We start from the raw sequence: 20,465 nt of genomic DNA, 5'->3' as shown, positions 1-20,465 counted from the left end.
TATTGGGATTTTCACGCAAAAAAATAAACTCCAGACTTAATAGGGAATTGTGTGAAACTATCCTTTCAGCGGTACTTTTGATGTCGAAAATGCCTTGCTAAAATGACCGTTCTAAGCTTTTTTTCTAGTCTGTAACTACACAAGCGCGCACTTTTACGACGAGATTCGACACCAAATATATCGCTTGTTTTCGGCAGATGTGTACTGCGCATGCCCAGTAGGAAGAGATTTCCGGAAATCTCTGTTTCAATGTGGATAGAGATTTTTTTTTTAAACGCATAGTGTGGACGTCTATCGTTTTTACGAGATACCGGCGTTTTCAAAATTATCCGGTCTAGTGTGGATGTAGCCAAAGATGACGGGCCTGTAAGAGTAATTCAAATAACCATTCGCAATGCCTCATTTAACGCACAAGTGGAGCTAACACTTTGTCAAACAAATAGCCGAAATTTGGCGCCGTAATTATCTTGAATAGCAGCATTCAATTAAGATAGTGCAATGTTTGACTTGCCAAAGTTGTAACGAGACTGTATGATAGAACGTGCTTTGTGCAAATTTGAGGTAAGTACTGGTGGAGGAGAAGTTTCCATAAGTAAAGCTTAATCATGACGTGATCATAAATAGAAATCATACATCATATTACGGTTTGGTCATATTCTGCTAAACGTTGGACAAATCATTCAAAATTATGCACAACAGATCTTAAATGCATTTTAATCTCCTGAGTGCAATTCTAAAAATGATTAACCTTTTGACGAACTAAAAAAATCCAAATTGTGTTTAATGAACGAAGATGACACACACCATGTAATGATGATGCAAGCTACTTGGGTAGTTAAAGTGAAGTCCCTTTTGACATCATATGTTTCTTTGTATTAATCTCCGGTTTGAATAAAATGATATAGCATTTCGGTGCAAAAATGCAAACTAGCGTACCGAAGCATGATGCCCAAATGGCGAACACTTCAACAGCTACGGTGTATTTTCCAGGAGAGCTCACATAGGCTGGAATAAAAGTTATCCATACAGCGCAAAAGATCAGCATGCTGAAGGTGATGTACTTGGCGTCGTTGAAACTATCAGGGAGTTTCCGGGCAAGGAATGCGAGTACTAAACACACAATGGACAACAAAGCAATATAAACTGAGACCAAGTAAAAGGCTGTCAAGGAGCCTACATTACATTCCAGAATAATGATGTCTCTGTAATAGCTCATGTTTTTAAGGGGGTAGGGAGGTGACACACATAACCAGACAACGCAAACTAACACTTGCAAAATCGTTAGAAGGAAGACGCCCACACGTTGCTGCACAGGTCCGAACCAGTTCATAACACTACTATTAGGTTGATTTGCTTTAAAAGCAATCACGACAAGGACAGTTTTGCCCAAGATGCAGGAAATGCAGAGAACAAACAGAATTCCGAAAGTGGTGCGGCGCAACATGCAAGACCAGCTGGATGGTTCTCCAATGAAAGTAAGAGAGCAAATGAAGCAAAGCAGCAGAGCTAAAAGAAGCAGAAAGCTCAGTTCAGAGTTATTCGCTTTGACCATGGCAGTTTCTCGATACCGGTAGAAAATGGCAGCGGCTCCCAAAGTAAAGCACATTCCGATTAGATGAAGTGTTACTAATATAACCCCAAGAATGCCTCCAAATGAAAGAAACTCAACCCTCTTGAGAACACATTCTGTTTTTGCCTGATTATTCCAGTATTCCAGAGGACACTTGATGCAATCCGTGGAATCTGGAAAAAAAATAATTATGTTATATAGAACATAGAACATAGAACAATACAGCACAGTACAGGCCCTTCGGCCCACAATGTTGTGCCGACCCTTAAACCCTGCCTCCCATATAACCCTCCACCTTAAATTCTTCCATACTCTTGCACAGCACAGAACTACGGAATCGAGAGAATGGCTGTGTATCTCAGCACTTACCAGTGGCATTGCTGATCTCACCATCGGCACACTTTGCACAGTTAAAGCAACATACAGGCTGTCCTTTTCGGCCGACTTTTCTTGTTCCAGGAAGACAAGGTTCTGAGCAAACAGCTCGAGGGATCTGAAGAAATAGAAAGCACCCTGACAGTAATTCACTGTATGTGCAAATAGAGCCATTGGGCACGCTGAACTGCTGAAAGAAAATCTTAAAATTGAGATTCAAAAGGTAAAGTGACTGTCCAGTGAATGTCAAGCTAAGGTCATTCTTTACAATATTATATGTGAAGTATGTGATTCCATAGACGGAAAGGGCTACAGTAGATACATTGAGATTTGAGAACATAATGTGCCTCTTCTAATAGTGCTGGTAATGAAGTTCAAAATAGAAATATCGAAAACCTGCAGCACAGTACAGTATAGGCCACTTGGCCCACATGGTTGTGCCAAACATATCCCTATCCTAGAAATTACTCGGCTTACCTGTAGACCTCTATTTTTCTAAGTTCAATGTACCTATCCAAAAGTCTTTTAAAAGACCCTATTGTATCTGTCTCCAGCAGCTTTACCGGCAGCCCATTCCACGCTCTCACATTCTCTGAGTAAAAAAAAAACCTGACATCTCCTCTGTACCTACTCCCCAGCACGTTACTCTTCTGGCAATGATTTCAGCTCTGGGAAAAAGCCTCTGACTCTGCACACGATCAATACCTCTCAACATTTTATCAGGTCTATCTCTCATCCTCCGTTGCTCCAAGGAGAAAAGGCCGAGTTCACTCAATCTATCCTCATATGGCAGGCTCCCCAATCCAGGCAACATCCCTGTAAATCTCCTCTGCAATATTTCTATGGCTTCCACATCCTGCCTCTAGTGAGGCAACCAGAACTTAGCACAGTACTCCAAGTGGTGGCTGACCAGGCTCCTATATAGCTGCAATATTCTCTCTCGGTTCCTAAATTCAATTTCGCGATCGATACACCGTACAGCTTTTTTAACCACAGATGCAACCTGCATAGCTGGTTTGAGCGTCCAATGGACTAGGAGCCCAAGATACCTGTGATCCTCCACACTGCCAAGAGTCTTGCCATTAATGCTATTATACTTGACCTACTAAAATGAACCACTTCACACTTATCTGAGTTGAAATCCATCTGTCTCTTGTCAGCCCAGTTTTGCATCCTATCAATATCCCACTGTAACCTTTGACAGCCCTCCACACTATCCACGACACTTCCAACCTTTGTGTCATCAGCAAATTTGGTAAACCATCCCTCCACTTCCTCATCCAGATTATTTATGAAAATCACGAAGAGAAGCGATTCCAGAACAGATCCCTGAGGCACACCGCTGGTCACTGACCTCCATGCAGAATATGACCAGTCTACAACCACACTATGCCTTCCGTGGGCAAGCGAATTCTGGTCCCACAAAGCAAAGTCGCCTGGTATACTGTTCCTCCTTACTTTCTCAACAAACCTTCATCAATGTGTTCAGTCATAATCAGGCTCATAAGGGAAATTCACGACCTGCCTTTGACAAATCCATGCTGACTGTTGCTAATCATATTATGCCTCTCCAATTGCTCATGAATCCTGCCTCTCAGGATCTGTCCATCAGCTTACCAACCAATGAAGTACGACTCACTGGTCTTTAATTTGCAGGGCTATTTCTATTCCCTTTCATGAATAAGGGAGGAACATCTGCAACCCTGCAATCCTCTGGAATGGCTTCTATCATCATTGATAATTCAAGGATCATTGCCAGAGGCTCAGCAATCTCCTACCGCACCCTGTACAGCAGCCAAGAGTATTTCTTGTCCAGTCCCAGAGACTTATCCAACTTAATACTTTCCAAAAGATCCAGCATCTCCTCTTTCTTAATGTTGATATGCTCAAGCTTTTCAATCCACTGAAAGACATCCCTACAATTGCCAAGATAATTTCTACAGAGAATACAGAAATAAATTCTCTATTTCTGACAAATCTCCCTTCAGTCATCTATGTTCTAGAAAATAACAATATAATGTATTCAAATGTTTCTGATAATTCACATTCTGCATTACGGCGAGCATCCTTGTAAATCTTCTCTGCATTACTTTAAACGTATTCATTTATTTACTGTGTGTAGGTGATCAAAATGCAGACAATACTCCAAATTCATCCTCAACATCTTATGCAATTTCAACACAGAATCTTTCTCATGCAATAATTACATGGACTTATGAAGGCCAATGTGATAAAGGCTTCCTTTCTGACTCTATTTACCGGTGACCACACGCTCAAGGAGTTATGGATCTGTATTTCCAGACTCCCACATGCCTTTTCTAAATGTTTAAAGGTCCATTCTATTGTCAAAGTATAATACAGCTTTGATATTTGTCTACTCCAGAAAGCAATTAAATACAGAACGACCGTGGGTGTTAATGAAAGATATGATATCAACTGCACACCCGTCCACCGCCATGAAAAAGAGAAACAATAATCCCACACTCAAAAACCCCCTCGCAACAGTAGCCACTAAACAATCAACGATCCTCTCTACACATAGCAATTCCCGACGCCATCACTTGCAGAAAAGAACAACGAGAGTAGCACCAAATCCCCAACACCCTCTTACACACAAAAGAATTAACAGATCACGCCTATCAAACACACAAAAAAACACCATTCTTTTTTAAAAAAGGATGTTGGCAAAAGACGGGCAACATTATCCAGTTAGCTCAACATCTGTAGTTGGAACAATGCTTGAAGCTGTCATTAAGGAAGAAATAGAAAGGAGATACTCCTTTAGACAGATGCAGCATGGATTCAGAAAGGGCAGATCCAGTTGAAAAACTTACTGGAGTTCTTTGAGGACACAATGAGTGCAGTGGATAGAGGGTGACAGGTGGATGTCGTATATTTGGATTTCCAGAAAGTGTTCAATAAGGTGCCGCACAATAGACTTATAAATAAGATATTGATGCATAGATCCAGAGGAAGTGTATAGGCATCGATAGTGGAATGGTTAACCACTAGAAGGCAAAGAATTGGTATAAATGGGTGTTTCTCCGGTTGGCAGTAAGTGTTGAGTGGGTTGCCGCAGGGGTCAGTGCTGAACCCGCAGCTGATTTGAAAGGAGGGATTGAGTGTAGCGTAGCAAAATTTGACGATGACACTAAACTGAGTGAATAAGCAAATTTTACAGAGTATGTGGAGAGTCTGCAGAGGGATATAAATATGTTAAGTGAGTGCGCCAAAGTCTGGCAGATGGACAACAATGTTGATAAATGTGAGATCATCCACATTGGAAGGAATAATAGAAGAACAGATTATTATTTAAATGATGGAAGACTGCAGTAGGCTGTTGTGCAGAGGGACTTGGCAGTACTTATGCATGAATTGCAAAAAAGTTGCCTTGCAGGTATAACAGGTTATTAAGAAGGCAAACAAAATGTTGGCCCTCATTGCTAGTGGGATTTAATTCAAGGGCAAGGAGGTCATGCTGCAACTATACAGGGTAATGTTGAGACCACATCTGGAGTACTGTGTGCAGTTTTGTTCTCCATACTTGAGGAAGGATATACTGCCTTGGCAGGCAGCGCAGAAGAGTTTCAGCTGGTTGATTTCAGAGATGAAGGGGTTAGACCATGAGGACAGATTGAGTCGCCTAGCACTATACTGTCTGGAATTCAAAAGAATGAGAGGGGCTCTTATAGAAACATACGACATTTTGAAAGGGATAGATAAGATAGAAGTAAGAAAGTTGTTTCCATTGGTAGGTGACACTAGAATTTGATGTCATTGCCTCAAGAATTAGGGGAGAAGATTTAGGACGGAGATGCGAATAAGCTGGGGTTTTTTTTCTCCAGAGAGTGGTGTATCTATTTAATTCTCTGCCCAGGGAAGCTGTTGAAGCTTCTTCAGCAAATATATTTAAGAACCAGTTAGATAGCATTTTACATAGTAGGGGAATTAAGGGTTATGGGGAGAAGGCAGGTAGATGGAGCTGAGTTTACGGACAGATCAGCCATGATTTTATTGTATGGCGGGTAGGCTCAATGGGCCGGATGACCTACTCCTGCTCCTATTTCTTATTTCTTATGTAAGCGGCAGGAAACCAATACAGTCCAGTCCAGTAATGACATAAATCTCAGCATATGGGAAACGAGTTTTCACAGCATACGAGCAGAGCTGCCATATCAACTCAGACCTTCAGCAAAGGGTGACTGCCGATCCAGGTCCTAATGCCGACGATCCGTGAATGAACGCGTCATTCCAGCAGCCGACTGTCTGGCGTCGAAACATCGCTAAGCTCCACTGCATTCACCTCAATACTTCGATATTCATGACCTCGTGTAACATCTCTGGTCAATTTCCAGAAATCAGGTTGTGTTCTCGTACGTCCCCCAACCCCACTCATCTCCGATTTTCACGAGGCAGCGCCTCCATTTTTGATTCCCTAATCACCCGGTTTTTTTATTAATACAGCTCGTCTCTTATTTAATCCCCACCTCAGAGACACAGATCCTGTCTGATAGCCAGAGAGTGGCCACGTGGTACTCTTCACTGGCTGCCTATGCACTTTCCCCACCTGAATATCACTCATTTACCTGTGTCCTGCACTTTGGGTGTAACTACCTCATTGTTTCTCCAGTTCATCATGCCCTAGTCCTTCCGAATGACCCGCAGTTCATCAAGTTCCAACTCCATCTCCTTAAAAAGGTCTGTTAAAAGCTACAGCTGGACCCATCTCTTGGATCTATAGTCTTTAGCGAAAATGGATGTCTTTCTGCCTTTTGACATCCCAGAAGGGTAGCATTCCCATTATCCTGTTTGGCAATTCCACTACTTTAAGTGTGCAAGATTAACGAATGAAAAAAAAAACAAATAACTAAAAAAAAAGCTCTAGAAATGGCCTTTGCATCTCCTCGACAAAAACTCGAAGAAGCAAAACCTCGATGCCTTACCCTAAGGCAGACCCACGCATAGAATGGCCATTCCTCTTTAATCTAATTTCATGAAACAAGTGTCTCATTATACACAGGCCAATGTCCCCTTGGGTAATGCAGTTTGCAAAAGAATACTGATTGTCCCCGCTCTCTTCTTTTAATTTCACTATAAATTCCAAGCATGTCACATGTATCCAAGGTAAGCAACTATTTTATATTTCACCGACGTAGAAGAAAGGAATAATGCATTTCGAGACGTGTTAGTTTTTAACTGAGTCTTCGATTCAGTACACGTAAGTACAGGCATTAACACATTGCCGGAAGCGTAAATGCTTGAAACGTGTTGCATAATAATATCACATAAAAAGGAGCCGAACTGAAACTACGAAGTTTCGGATCCAGAGTAATTCATCTGATGTAAAACAAAAAAAGTTACCGGTGACATCAGTAGTGGGTAAGTCATTGGAAGGTATGTTAAAGGACTGGATATTGTATATAAGTATTCAGATAGACAGCTACTGTTTGTCGTCCCTGGGCAATATTATAGAGTTTTTCAGGAATTTTCCAAGATACTTGATGCAGGGAAGAGAGGGAATGTTGTCTACAAGGACTTCAACAAGACACTTAACAATGTCCTTTTTGGATGTTGGTGAAGAAGATTCAGGATCAGTAGTAAATTATAGTCACGGGAGAAGTCATAGGGTTGTAATGCATGATTGCGTATATGAGTCATGTGCCACAGTGACTAGTGCTTGCCCGGAATTACTTGTCATCTATCTCAACCATCCGGATGATAATGTTGTAATCGGGATCAGCAAATTGTGGATTTCATCGAGATTGGGGCTCGGGTATTGTGTGCCGATTTGGTCAGCTACGTGCAGGAAAGATGTAAATAGGATTGAAAGGTAAACTTACCAGGACATTACCAGGCTCCTGAGGACATGAATTATAAAGAAATTTTGAAGAGGTTCATGCTGTGAACGTAGAAGTGTGAGGAGATGTTTCTTAGAGCTATACAGAATTAGGCGGGATAGAGATAGGGTAAATTCAAGTAGGTTTTATGTTGCACAAAGAGGTGACATTAGAGATTAAAAGTTAAAGGTGAAAGGGTAAATGCTTATGGCACATATAAGTGGGATCTTCTTATCTCAGCAATTGGTGAGCATGTGGAACAACCTACCAGCGGAGTTGTTGGATGCAGGTTTGATTACAACATTTAAGTGAAGTTTGGAAATGTACGTGGATGGAGAGTGCTTGGAAATCTATGGTCCATGTGCTGGTCAATGCAATTAGGGTGCATGGTAGTTCGGCACAGACCAGATAGGCCAAATGTCCTTTGACAAGTTTCCGCACGGAACGTTAGTTAGGAAGGCTCAATCGTTAGGTATTAATATTGATGTAGTAAAATGGATTCAACAGTAGCTAGATGGGAGGTGCCAGAGAGCAGTGGTGGATAACTGTTTGTCAGTTTGGAAGCCAGTGACTAGTGGTGTGCCTCAGGGATCTGTATTGGGTCCAATGTTGTTTGTCATATAAATTAATGATCTGGATGATGGCGTGGTAAATTGGATTAGTAAGTAGGCAGATGATACTAAGGTAGGTGGCGTTGTGGATAATGAAGTTGATTTCCAAAGCTTGCAGAGAGATTTAGGCCAGTTAGAAGAGTGGGCTGAACGATGGCAGATGGAGTTTAATGCTGATAAATGTGAGGTGCTAAATTTTGGTAGGATTAATCCAAATAGGACATACATCATAAATGGTAGGGCTTTGAAGAATGCAGTAGAACAGAGTGATCTAGGAATAATGGTACATAGTTCCCTAAAGGTGGAATCTCATGTGGATTGGGTGTTGAAGAAAGCTTTTGGTATGCTGGCCTTTATAAATCAGAGTATTGAGTATAGGAGTTGGGATGTAATGTTAAAATTGTACAAGGCATTGTTAAGGCCGAATTTGGAGTATTGTGTACAGTCCTGTCTTCTCAGACCCCCTCTGTATACCCATGTCTGTGTCGCCACCCACAGCTCCAATCTGTTAATTAAATTTGTTGCCGTACTGCAGAGAAGTCATCGTGCATTATCCAGGACATTTACACAGACAGGTGCACACGAAGTGTCCGAAGGATTATTGGGGATCCGAATCACCCCGACTATGACCTGTTCCAGTTGCCATCATCCAGGAAACAGTACCGAAGCACTAAAGCCAGGACCAATAGTCTCCGGGGCAGTTTCCTCCACCAGGCCATCAGACTGTTAAGTTCACGCTGATACAGTTGTATTTCTATGGAATCTTTACAGTCCTGTTGTACATATTCTTTATTACAAATTACTATAAATTGCACATTTAGACGAGACGTAACATAAAGATTTCTATTCCTCATATAGGTGAAGGATGTCAGGAATGAAGCCAATTCAATTCAATTCAATTTAAACTTAGGCATGCAAATAGTTTCCATTTCGCCAGCGTAGATATATGGGAAATGAAGGTCATACCGTATTTCCAGACGTGCTGAAGCTGATTTCCTTGACTTTTAGCATTAGTTCGTGACCTGGCGGAGCCGAACCGTCATAATATCCGACGTTTACAATGTCGACGCTCCCCTTTAAGTTTGTTTGTAAGTTCACGAAATCGTATCTTGGAACCGGATCACCATTTTCATCAAAATACACGGTTTCTCCCGTCTTTGCTGTGAAATTTACAGTGCGGAGGTAGTGCAGCAACTGGGAATGGGGTGGGGGGCGAGGGGGGTGGCAAACAAGGGAAACTATTATTTAACCGGGGCGTGCGGATTCTGAAACGTAAATATTGAGATACACATTTTCTGTAAAGTGAGTGACATAAATGTGCTGCATGATAAGTAGCACATAGAGATCTATATTTGAGACTGCAGATGATCGGGAGTAAAAAAAAACCTGAAGTAACAGGAAGTACGGCGAGTTGTCCTCAGAAGTTTACGCTGCATTTGTAGCTGGGACTGGGTCGACCATCCAGGTACATCCACAGATGGTACCTGACCCGCGGAGTTCCTCCAGAAATTTGTTAATCAGCATTGATATTGGAGGAAGGTAGAAATATAGCGAGGAAATTTCTCAAGAGTCTGGAGGTTGACTAAGGAATTATTGTACTTCCCGTGGTTCACCAGGAAAAAAACCCCCAGGAAATTAAAAAATGGTTGCAGTAGATCGAAGTTAGAAACTCAAACTCGTCCACTAGACCTGCATGCCAGTTACAAATTGGAAGAAGAGCAGACCTTTCCGTTGTACAGTATGTTAAAATGCGCCTCTTCACCACCAGCTAAAATGCAGGAGTAATTTACAAGTGGATTTACTCTCTGGAAAGCAGCAGATTGGCACCAGAGCTCGTGTCAAATTTTATCCTTCAGCTAATATCCTCTGCAAATTATCGAAACACGATTCACACTGTTATTGGGCAATATTGCATCTCTATACATTTGCTGTTCCATTCCACACTTACCAACAGGCTGACATTTTTGCATTTGGAACCCTATTCTGAGAAAAAAAAAGAAGTTTGGACGTCACAAAAAGAATTTATTGCCAAACCAAAATCCTCTGTAGTTGATTACCCGCATATGAAAATCGAAAGATGTAAGCAGCAAACTACAAACATATCTGCCCACGATGTCAATTAGGCGTTTACTTTGCTAAAGGAAGTACATGCCTACCTGCCAAGGCTCGAAATTTGCAATATGCGCGCATGTTTTATTCGTAAAGGGACCGTCACCTTCTACACAGGTTAACAGGTCGTGGAGTGCATGAGCGATGGAGTAGACCGCTGAATATACGTGGTATGAAGCCCCGTCCATTACCGCTGGCAGGTAGCTATTTTGTATCCCTTCCATCTGTTCATTTCCAGTGCATTGCCGAACGTGACCAGGCGAGTTCCCTGGTCGTGTGCCGTTGTCCGTGATAAAGGAGCAGGTGAATAAAGTTTCCCAAAACTCTGTCACCAACATGTTACCAGCAAACCTTGAAGGATGGACGTTGTGAAGATAATCTCTGAGGTTACTTATCTCTGTCCTTCGGGTAGCTGGACCAATTGTCCCGGTAAGATAGATCGCCCTTTCTTTAGCCGGAAGAAAATTTCTTGTAACCCACGCCTCACTTCCAATCCATTGTATGCCGGTTACATTTTGCCGCCAAATCTCATTCAACAAAATTCGCATATCACCACCATGGACAAAAGCCACTACCACTTTAGTAGACGCCTGCTTAATCACCTGGACAATCTTATTGATTTTTTCAGGCGGGTCGGTCCTGTAAAAGGACTCAGAGTAGGCAATGCAAACTCCAAACTTTTCCACATGTTCCACAAATCCTTGCATTCCGAAATTACCATAATCCGTGTTACTTCTAATAGTTCCAATCCAAGTCCAGCCAAATGTTCTTACCAGGTCTGCAAGGAGTTTAGACTGGTATTGGTCGCCGGGGATGGTTCTGAAAAACGTAGGGTATTCTCCCTTATCGCTGAGGCAGGAGCAGGTAGAATAGTAACTAACCTGCAGAGAAGAGAAAGTGATGAATACCTCGATCCAGTTTTTAACTGTGTGGCCGATGTACGTCTAGCGGTTGGTTTTAATCCTTTTATGTTTGTACATAACTCGATATAGAATACACAACATGAAGACTAGACAAAATATATAATCAGGATAACTGACATAATTTACAACGCTTCATAAGCTACTTATTGTTTTGGTAACAAAGCTCTGGTTAGGCACAACAGAACCATTGCATTCAATTCTGGCACTCGATTATAGGAACCAGATCGAGGCTAAGGAGGAGGTGCATGAGAGGTTTAATGGATTCTGTCTGGATTATAGGATATCTGCTATGAGGAAAGTCTGGGTAAACTTAATTTGTTTTACATACAGTGGCTGAATATGAGGAGAGACCTGTTAGAAATTTATGAGAGACAACCGGTATGTTCCTTCCAAGGTTAAAATATCCAATGCCGGATTACCTGCATTTAGGTTGAGTGGGATTATGTTTAAAATAGCTTTGCCGAACATTTCTATTACCCAGAGTGTGGAAGTGCCTGCATCGTGCTGTCAGGGATTGTAGCATATGCAAATACGACACAAGCGTTTAAGACATTCTTTGGCACACACTGTGCACAGACTGGAGTGACCCTGACAATGTGGACAAAAGGGACTAGTTTAATTACTCCTTTAATTATTGGTGTAAGCAGTTCGACAGAACATTTTTGGGATAAAGGGTTTGATTTTGAGCTGTACTCTGTACTATGTACTATTTTCTAAAACAACCAAATTTACAAACAATGAGTTATACGTTTTGCATTTTTACGAAGGTGATTGGCGCATCACTGCTTCTGGTGGAGATGTGAGGGACCTTATGTTTTTGTCCTTGGTAATAAGGAGATGGTACCGCCATAATAAAAAATGCAATCAAATATTTGACACGTTACCAGTGGAATCCCAAAGGATCCCATTATCCTTGCCGTTACGATGGAGCTTGTAGACATATCGCATCCAACAATGGCAGCGACGTTGGAAGAGCCTCTACATTCAAGGTGTTCAACTGATTCCTCTTCTCCGTTGATCAAAGTGAGAGCAGCGTTCGAGGCGATCGCGGAGGACGAGCAGTCATCGTGGATCTGATATCCGAGAGCGATTCCCGGGAGAAGTTTATCATTCTGGTTTATTTCTTCAATGGCAAAAATCATTGTTTGTGCCAGTCGGAAGCTTTCAAATTCAAAACTGTGGAATAAATGTAAACGAGGTGATAAAGGTCGTCAGATTCGTAATTCAACAAGATATTACGTCAAAGACTTAAGATGTAATTGTTTTCTGGTTGCCCATTAAGGGCGCTCAGAGCACTGATTTCGGACCGGGACACACACTGCTTATTGATCATTTCCCCAACTACCAGCTTAACAAACCAGGTACGCTTTATTTCGCAGTAAATAGGAGTCAACGTATCCCACAAGGGAGCTTCGAGACGAATCATGTTTCTGGTTATGCACAGTTGACCTCCGAGGTTCTCGAAAAACTAGGAAAAAGAATCATGCAAATACTACTGGAGGAACTCGGCATTTCTGGATATGTCTGCGGAGGGAAATTAACAGTTACTTTTTGGGCCGGAACCTTTCATAGGATCGAGAAAGAACAGCTGCAGTATTTCACATGTGCCCAGAGCAGGAGGCCAGCATTCTCTCAAATCATGAAGTGTCTGCGCCCAAAACTGGACTCTTTAATTATCCCCCATAGATGCTGCTTCAAACGCTGAGTTCCAACAGAAGTTGTTTTTTTTTTTCCACAATATTTTCAGCTTCGATTGAATCTCCTGCGTCAATGTAACCAGAATGGATTGTGTTTAGGCAATACGACGTTCTGTGGTCGCTCTGCAATAATCAACGTCATTTCATTGGCAGAGGATGGTCAGAATCTTCCTTCAGTGGTTTTATATTATGGAGGCGCTGAACACAATTCACATGGAACCATGTAGTAATTGAAAGTGTGGTTGGGCGGACACATAATACCTCATAGTATAAACGTGCTTAGCAATTTTCCGTGATTTCCCACAATAGTTCTGAAATTAGTCCTGCATGATTTAACGTCAATGTAAATACACATATAACATTGCATATTTCAGGACCGTCGGCTAACGGAGTTGTGCCGAACTAATTGTAATGGTTTTACATGCCGTATTCTCCCAGTCCTCTGTGCCTGTCCCATTTCACAACCATACCCACTGTTCATCTAACTCTGCAGAATCCAAAGAATGTGCCTGTCCCATTTCACACCCACCCCCATTATACGCCTAGCGCTGCAGAATCTAAAGAATGTTGTTCTACGTCGTCAACGGATGACGACATGAATCTCTACCAGTGACCTGTTTGTGAAGCGTCGTCCAGTTTACGGTGGCGAGTCAAGTTCTCACACAGCAGGCGACTACGCCCAAATGGAGAATCAGATAAATCCATCATAACAGACTTAACTGAAATTTTCCGGTATGCGAGTTCGACATAAAATCAGGACGATAGCCTGGAGAGGATTTATAATTGGTCGAGAAGATCGAGAGACGCCAATGGGAAAGATGCTCCGACTGATTATTGGCAATACTACTGTAGAGCGGAGTTCTTTTCCCCAGCTTTGCTATTGAACATGCACGCCACTTTGTATGACCTATGTAAAAACCGCCAGTGATCTGTCTCTCTGTACTTGAAGACATTTCATCGGAGCACCCAGAATGCAGAAGCTGTATCGCAAAGTCCAAAACACCCCAGGCAGCCGTGACCAAAAAAGTAAGCAAAAGTATGCCCCATTAGATGTCAACGAATATATTTCAACCGATGCCTGGTGCCTTGATAAGTGAGGGCTTTAATTTTAAAGGAAAAATACATAAGAGCTACTAGAGGCACTGAGGGTGTCAGGTGTCCATCCGAAATATCGTCAGTCATGTTTCTTATTCATATCCTGCCTGTTCTTTCAGCAGTTTGTTGAGATTTACTGGTAACTCCATCACCTGACGCCGCTCGCGTCTTCACTGAGTTAACATCTCCCATGGAATGCCCAACTTCTCTCATTGAATACTCAACACACAATGTGTAGCAGTACAGTGGACAGCCGTTAATTAATGCAGAATCAAGCATGTTAGTCACGTTTGAATCGGCACATTGTCTTATGTGACTATACAATTCCTAAACTAGGCATAGTGCTATCTCATCAACCATGCCCTTCAGAGGACGTACACCGGCAGCTCTCTTTTTGTTGGATCTTTGAGCTGGAAGCCAGAACAGGTTATGTTGTTCAACACAAACATATGGGAAGAAAAGTAACATATACATTTTTATTCAAAGCTGGATTCTTCAAACCACGATTTTTTTAATCGCACAGTGGCGGCAGAAGTACTGAATAATAGACTTATGTTTGTGAAGGCACACGAAAAGTACAATTCGCTCATTCCACATTGAAATGTAATCGTAAAATTATTATTCCACTAGCTGTGGAGTAGCAATAAAGGATAAAGATAAGAGTACACAACATTATTAGAATATAATTTGCTGTCGATTTGAAAGATCTGTTCAATGGATAATAGCGATTTCTATTCAAAGCAGTGCTGACCAAGCGTCGGTTTACAAGAGGCAAACTCACCTTTTGCATCTCGGGCTCTTCGGAGTAAAATTATATGTATGGAAGTCGTGAATCGGATCCAAATGTATGGTGAATATTCCGCCAAGAACGATATCACCATCCTTGGCTAAATGAGGCAAACTGTTTTTTGCTCGACGCTTGCAGAGTGTCTCATGTGTTTCTGGCGTAGCGGCGAGGAACACAAAAAACAGAAGCAGAGACATTGCGCTGTTGCAGGGACGTGTCACGGTGAGTTGAATATCTTGGATTTATATTGATTCCAACAAGATCTGTAGACGTCCCAAAGCGGTTTAAAACCGCAGCCACTCTTGTAATATTTAGGTTTCAGATGATGATATTGTACATCAGGGACACGTATTAAATTCAACACATCTGACTAACACCTTGGGAATTTCACAAAAATACATGTAATGGAAGCCGAGAAATGTGCATGCGCAGCAGGGTGTAAGGACTTTCAAATGAAATAAGAACGAACGCAAAAGAACGTAAATGTTTTATACTGCTAATAATTGACAGCAGGTATGTAATTTAGACATTCTCACCTGGTCCCACAATGACTGATAGAAATCAATTCTAATTTAAATAACAAATGCAGAAAACAATAATAGCTGGAGACATCAAAGCCCAGGAGAGCAATACAAAATGCTACAGGCAGCTATGGATAGAGCCTAGTCAATCACAGGTAAAATCCTATCCTTCATTGAATACACCTACGTGCAAAACTGACATAAGATAGCACCATCTGGATCACCCCACCGACCAGGACATGTTCTCTTCTCTTTTTGGACATACGCTAGAGAATCATTCGGCCTCCGCAGTTTCACGAAAGTTTATTATCCCCCAGCAATCAGATGTCCGAACCACCGTGACTAACCTCATGCATCGCTACTGTGAACTTATTCTGCGACCTACAGTTCTACTTGCAGGGCCCCTTTACAGCTTATGTTTTCGGTATTATGATGTATAATACCCTGGTTCATATTATTTTACTGTTATGCTATATGACAAACAGATAGACATAACTTATTGATCCCGAGGGAAATTGGGTTTCGTTACTATATGTTTTCATTTTGAGGTGTTCTGTGCAAGTTGCTTGTTTTCAGCTCATGATTGGTTTACCATTGAAGGAAAGAGTGAAGAGATATGTGTGCCAGCCAATGAGGATGGTCCGATTAAGAGGACATTTCTATGGTGAGGTACACTAAGGTTGGGCTTGGAGTTCTTGTTCGAGAGGAGATAAACAGAAGATACGCTGGGCGAGATCCGGTTGTAGCATACGATCCGGTGGGAGCTCTGTTTGTTCGACATGGATCTTGAGTGACATTAGGACGGTGGTGTGTGCTTTCACATTGACAGAGGGAGTGAGTGGCAGAGAAGTATAAGGTGATGTCCAACTCGTGCACATTTGACTGTTTAATTAGAATTGGCACTTTTCTTTTTTATTGTATTGATTTAAACTGAATTGAATTTTCTTAGGTCCTTCACATACATGAAGAGAAAAAAATCTTTACGTTACGTCACCGTCTAAATATGTAATCATAATAATTTATAATTAATCATAGAACAGTCAATGAATGCTACAAATCGACTTGAGTTTATCAGTCTGATGGCCTGGTAGAAGAAGCTGCCCGAAAGCATGCTGCTCCTGGCCTTTATTCTGTTGTACTCTTTCCCAGGTGGTAGCAGCTGGAATGACACATGTCCCCAATGATTATCCAGTCCTATTATTCACACCTGCCTTTGTAAATGTCCGGACTCATGGGAAGTTCACAACCACAGATGTGCTTGCTGAGTTGTGTGCGCCACTCTCTGCAGAATCCTACGGTTAAAGGAGATACAGATCTCCTACCACTCAGTAATGCAGTCGGTCAGAGTGCTCTGACTTGTGCCGCTGTAGAAAGAGTTATGATTTGGGGGCCCATACCTAAATTCTTCAACCGTCTGAGGTGAAAAAGTTGCTGTTGTGCCGTTTGCACCACACGGCCGGTGAGTACAGACCACGCGAGGTCCTCGGTGATGTTATCCTTTCAGCCCCAGATCCATTGATGTCAATAGGGGTTAACCCGTCTCCAGTATTCCTATAGTTTACAACCAGCTCCTTTGTTTCTGCGACATTAACGGAGAGGTGGTTTTCTTCACACCACTGGACCACTGCATGAGAGAGATTACATCTTTCCTGTGTGCCACCGCGTTATTGTTTGAGATTAGGCAAATCAATGTAGTGTCCTCGGCAATGGGTGGCGACACGGACATGGGTATACAGGGAGTAAAGAAGGGGACTCAGTACACAGTCCTGAGGGGCTTCTGTCTTGAGAGTCAGAAATGTGGATGTGAAGCAGCTCACTCTTGCCGGCTGCCGGCTATCAGACAGGAAGTCTAGGATCCAGCTGCACAAGGCAGGGTCAAGTCAAGTCAACTCACGTTTATTGGCATTTCGACCATAACTGCTGGTACAGAACATAGTAAAAATAGCCAACGTTTTTTTTCAGGACCATGGTGCTACATGACACAGAACACAAACTAAACTGAACTACAAAAAAAAAACACAGAGAAAAAAAAGCTACATTAGACTACAGACCTATCCAGGACTGCATAAAGTGCACAAAACAGTGCAGGCATTACAATAAATAATAATTAAGACAATAGGGCAGTAAGGTGTCAGTCCAGTCTCCGGGTATTTTGGAGTCTGGTAGCTTGAGTGATGAAACTGATACATAGGCTGGTCGTGAGAGCCCGAATGTTTCGGTGCCTTTTCTCAGACGGCAGGAGGGAGCAGAGTTTGCCTGAAAGGTGCATGGGGTCCTTCATAATGCTGCTTGCTTTGCGGATGCAGCGTGTAGTGTAACTGTTCGTAATGGCGGGAAGAGACACCCCGATGATCTTTCAGCTGACCATACTATCCGCTGAAGAGTATTACGATCCGAGATGGTGCAACTTTCGAATCAGGCAGTGATTCAACTGTTCAGGATACTCTCAATACAAACCCTGTGGAATCTGATGACAATGGGGGGTGGGAAATGGACTTTCCTCAGCCTGCGCAGAAAGTTGAGACGCTGCTGGGCTTTCTTTGCTATGGAGCTGGTGTTGAGGAAGCAGGTGAGATTCTCCGTCAGGTGAACACCAAGAAAGTTGGTGCTCTTAACGATCTCTACCAAGGAGCCAAGGTCTCTGAGATCCGAGCCTGGATGGAATTATGGTGGTGAGCACTGACCTGTAGTCCAACAAGTCCATTCTCGCATAAACATCATTTTTCTCTAGATGTGTAAGGCCGGTATGTAGAACAGTGGCTATTGCGTCATCTGTCGATCGCTTTTGTCGGTAAGCAAATTGTAGAGCCTTCAGTTTTCGTGCTAGCAAGCTGCAGATGTAGTCCTTGATCAGCCTTTCAAAGCTTTATCTTATTATTGAGGTGAGTGCAACAGGACGCCAGTTGTTCAGGCATGTTACCGTGTTTTTTTTTCGTACAGAGACAATCGTGGATAATTTGAAGCAGGAGGTCACTCTACACTGAGAGAAGGAGAGAATAAAAATATATGTAAACACACCTGCTTGTTGAGCCGCGCGCATTTTGAGTACTGCCCTGGGATAACTTCTGGGACTGTAGCTTTCTGACGATCCACTCGTTGGAGACATCTGCGTATCTCAGCCTCAGAGGTGACCGCGTTGCAGTTTGTAACTCTGAGTTGCAGGTTGCAATTCTGAGCCTCGGTCCTCCGAGGCTCAGATTTAGCGACATCAAAACGAGCTTAAAAGCGATTAAGCCATTCTGGGAGAGTGATCGCGATGCTGGCTGCACTTCTACATCTGGCTTTGAAGTCTGCGACTTTAAGCAACCAATGTCAGAAGTCACGTGCGCTGTTTGTTGTGGATCTTGACTCAATTTTGTTGCTATGTTGGTGTTTCGCAGCTTTGATTGTTTTGCGCAGAACGTAGCTGCTTTTCTTCGGCTCCAGATGATTGCCGGCAGCGTAGACTCTCTATCGCGAGGCAAGTGCTCCTCGCACAGAACTATTGATTCAGGGATAATGGTTCGGGAAAACTCTGAACAACCTCTAGGGGAAAACATCGTCGATGGACTTCCGGGTGAAGCACGTGTCTCCATCCATGAGCACAGAGACTTCTCCATCATGGAAGACATTCTAGTCGACGTCATTGAAGCAGTCCTGCAACATGGAGACCGATTGATCAGGTCAACAGTGGACTGTTTTAACTACATCCGCCTTTTGCTTCAGCTTCTGCCTGCACGTTGTTAAATGCAGGATCGAAGAGTGATCTGATTTTCCAAAATCTGGGCGAAGGAGTGCGTTGCAGAAGAAATTATAGCAGTGGTCAGATATATTATTCCAACGAGTGCTTATCTGGATATGCTGACAAACTTCGGAGAGACTTCCGTCAGCGACGCTCGATTAAAGTCACCGGCGCAATGAAGGCAGCCTCCGAGTGTGCAGTCTCCAGCGTGTTGACGGTCTCGTACAATTCCATGAGAACCAGGTCAGTATCAGCCTGTTGCGGAATGTACACGACTGTGATGATAACAGCCATGATCTCCTTAGGGAGACAGTGGGGTCTGCACAGCAGCACCAGATCTTCCAGGTCTGGCAATCCAAAAGATTTGACGGCAGGCACATACTCGGGGTCGCTCCAAGCATTGTTGACCATGAAACATACCCCTTCTCCTTTACTCTTCCGAGAGAGGTTTTTCAACCTGTCCGCCTGGAACAAGGAAAACACAAAGGGCTCGATAGCCTGATCCGGTGTCTCTTCCGTCAGCCAGATATCCTCAAAGGACAAATCGTTACATTCCTTTGTCTCTCGCAGATAGGAGATTTTGGCTCTCAGTTCGTACAGCCAGGGACAGAACATTAGTCAGGAGTATACTGGAGAGCGGCGGCCAATTAGTAAGCCGCCTCAATCTCACCAGGACGCTGGCCCGTCTGCCTCGCCTCTGGCGCTTCTTCCAAAGTAGGGACGGAGTAAGAGATGAGTCTCTCATTGATCACGCAAGCAGCGGTTTCCAGTGTAGGAAAGGCGGCACATAGTGGGTAAATGCCGTCTTTCCGATACTCACAAGTGTCAGTCTATCGTATCTGACGTGACTATCAGCTGCCTGAGCAGAAAATGCTAAGAAAACTGTATACTGTAGATTTGGAATGGAGCTCGCAACACGACGAACATACGTGGCGTCATCTTCATATTTTTTTTTACTAACCATTCAGTTATCATTGGTAAATGTAATTTCTATAATCGTATGCAGAGTACTTTCTGTTACCTAATTGCATTAATATGTAACAGGGTAGCCGATTGCACAGTATCCACACAAACAGGACGTTCGGGGTGGACTCGCGCCTCAACCTCACAAGTTTGTCAGGGGCTGGAGATTATCTTCCTTTGACTTACGCAACCAAGTAAAGGAGGTTGCTTCATCTGGGGCTTGTCTGAGATCGATTTCCTTGCATGTTGTGTGACT

At 42.8% G+C, this 20,465-nt stretch overlaps 1 protein-coding gene across 1 annotated transcript; it reads right to left on the bottom strand.

The window, feature by feature from the left end:
- Positions 1-835: 835 nt before the first annotated feature.
- On the bottom strand, positions 836-15,201 carry LOC140724640 (extracellular calcium-sensing receptor-like). The gene is made up of 5 exons (XM_073039064.1): positions 14,999-15,201; positions 12,310-12,601; positions 10,550-11,383; positions 9,383-9,587; positions 836-1,743 (listed from the first exon to the last, which is right to left on the bottom strand). The coding sequence occupies exons 1-5, from the start codon at positions 15,199-15,201 to the stop codon at positions 836-838; spliced, it is 2,442 nt and encodes an 813-aa protein (XP_072895165.1).
- Positions 15,202-20,465: the final 5,264 nt, after the last annotated feature.

Source organism: Hemitrygon akajei, chromosome 3 (genome assembly GCF_048418815.1).
Source record: "Hemitrygon akajei chromosome 3, sHemAka1.3, whole genome shotgun sequence".
In the NCBI taxonomy this organism is placed as follows: Eukaryota; Metazoa; Chordata; class Chondrichthyes; order Myliobatiformes; family Dasyatidae; genus Hemitrygon; species Hemitrygon akajei.
The sequence above is the reverse complement of the archived record's forward strand: the minus strand, read 5'-3'. Positions and strand labels throughout refer to the sequence as shown.

What these genes read in the sequence shown, in the direction of transcription:
- LOC140724640 (XM_073039064.1), bottom strand. Translation starts at nt 15,201, where the DNA reads ATGTCTCTGCTTCTGTTTTTTGTGTTCCTCGCCGCTACGCCAGAAACA. An exon ending in GATCCTTTGGGATTCCACTG is followed by an intron (nt 11,384 to 12,309) that starts GTAACGTGTCAA and finishes TCTTCTCTGCAG; the next exon opens with GTTAGTTACTATTCTACCTG. An exon ending in CAAATTTCGAGCCTTGGCAG is followed by an intron (nt 9,588 to 10,549) that starts GTAGGCATGTAC and finishes CCCCATTCCCAG; the next exon opens with TTGCTGCACTACCTCCGCAC.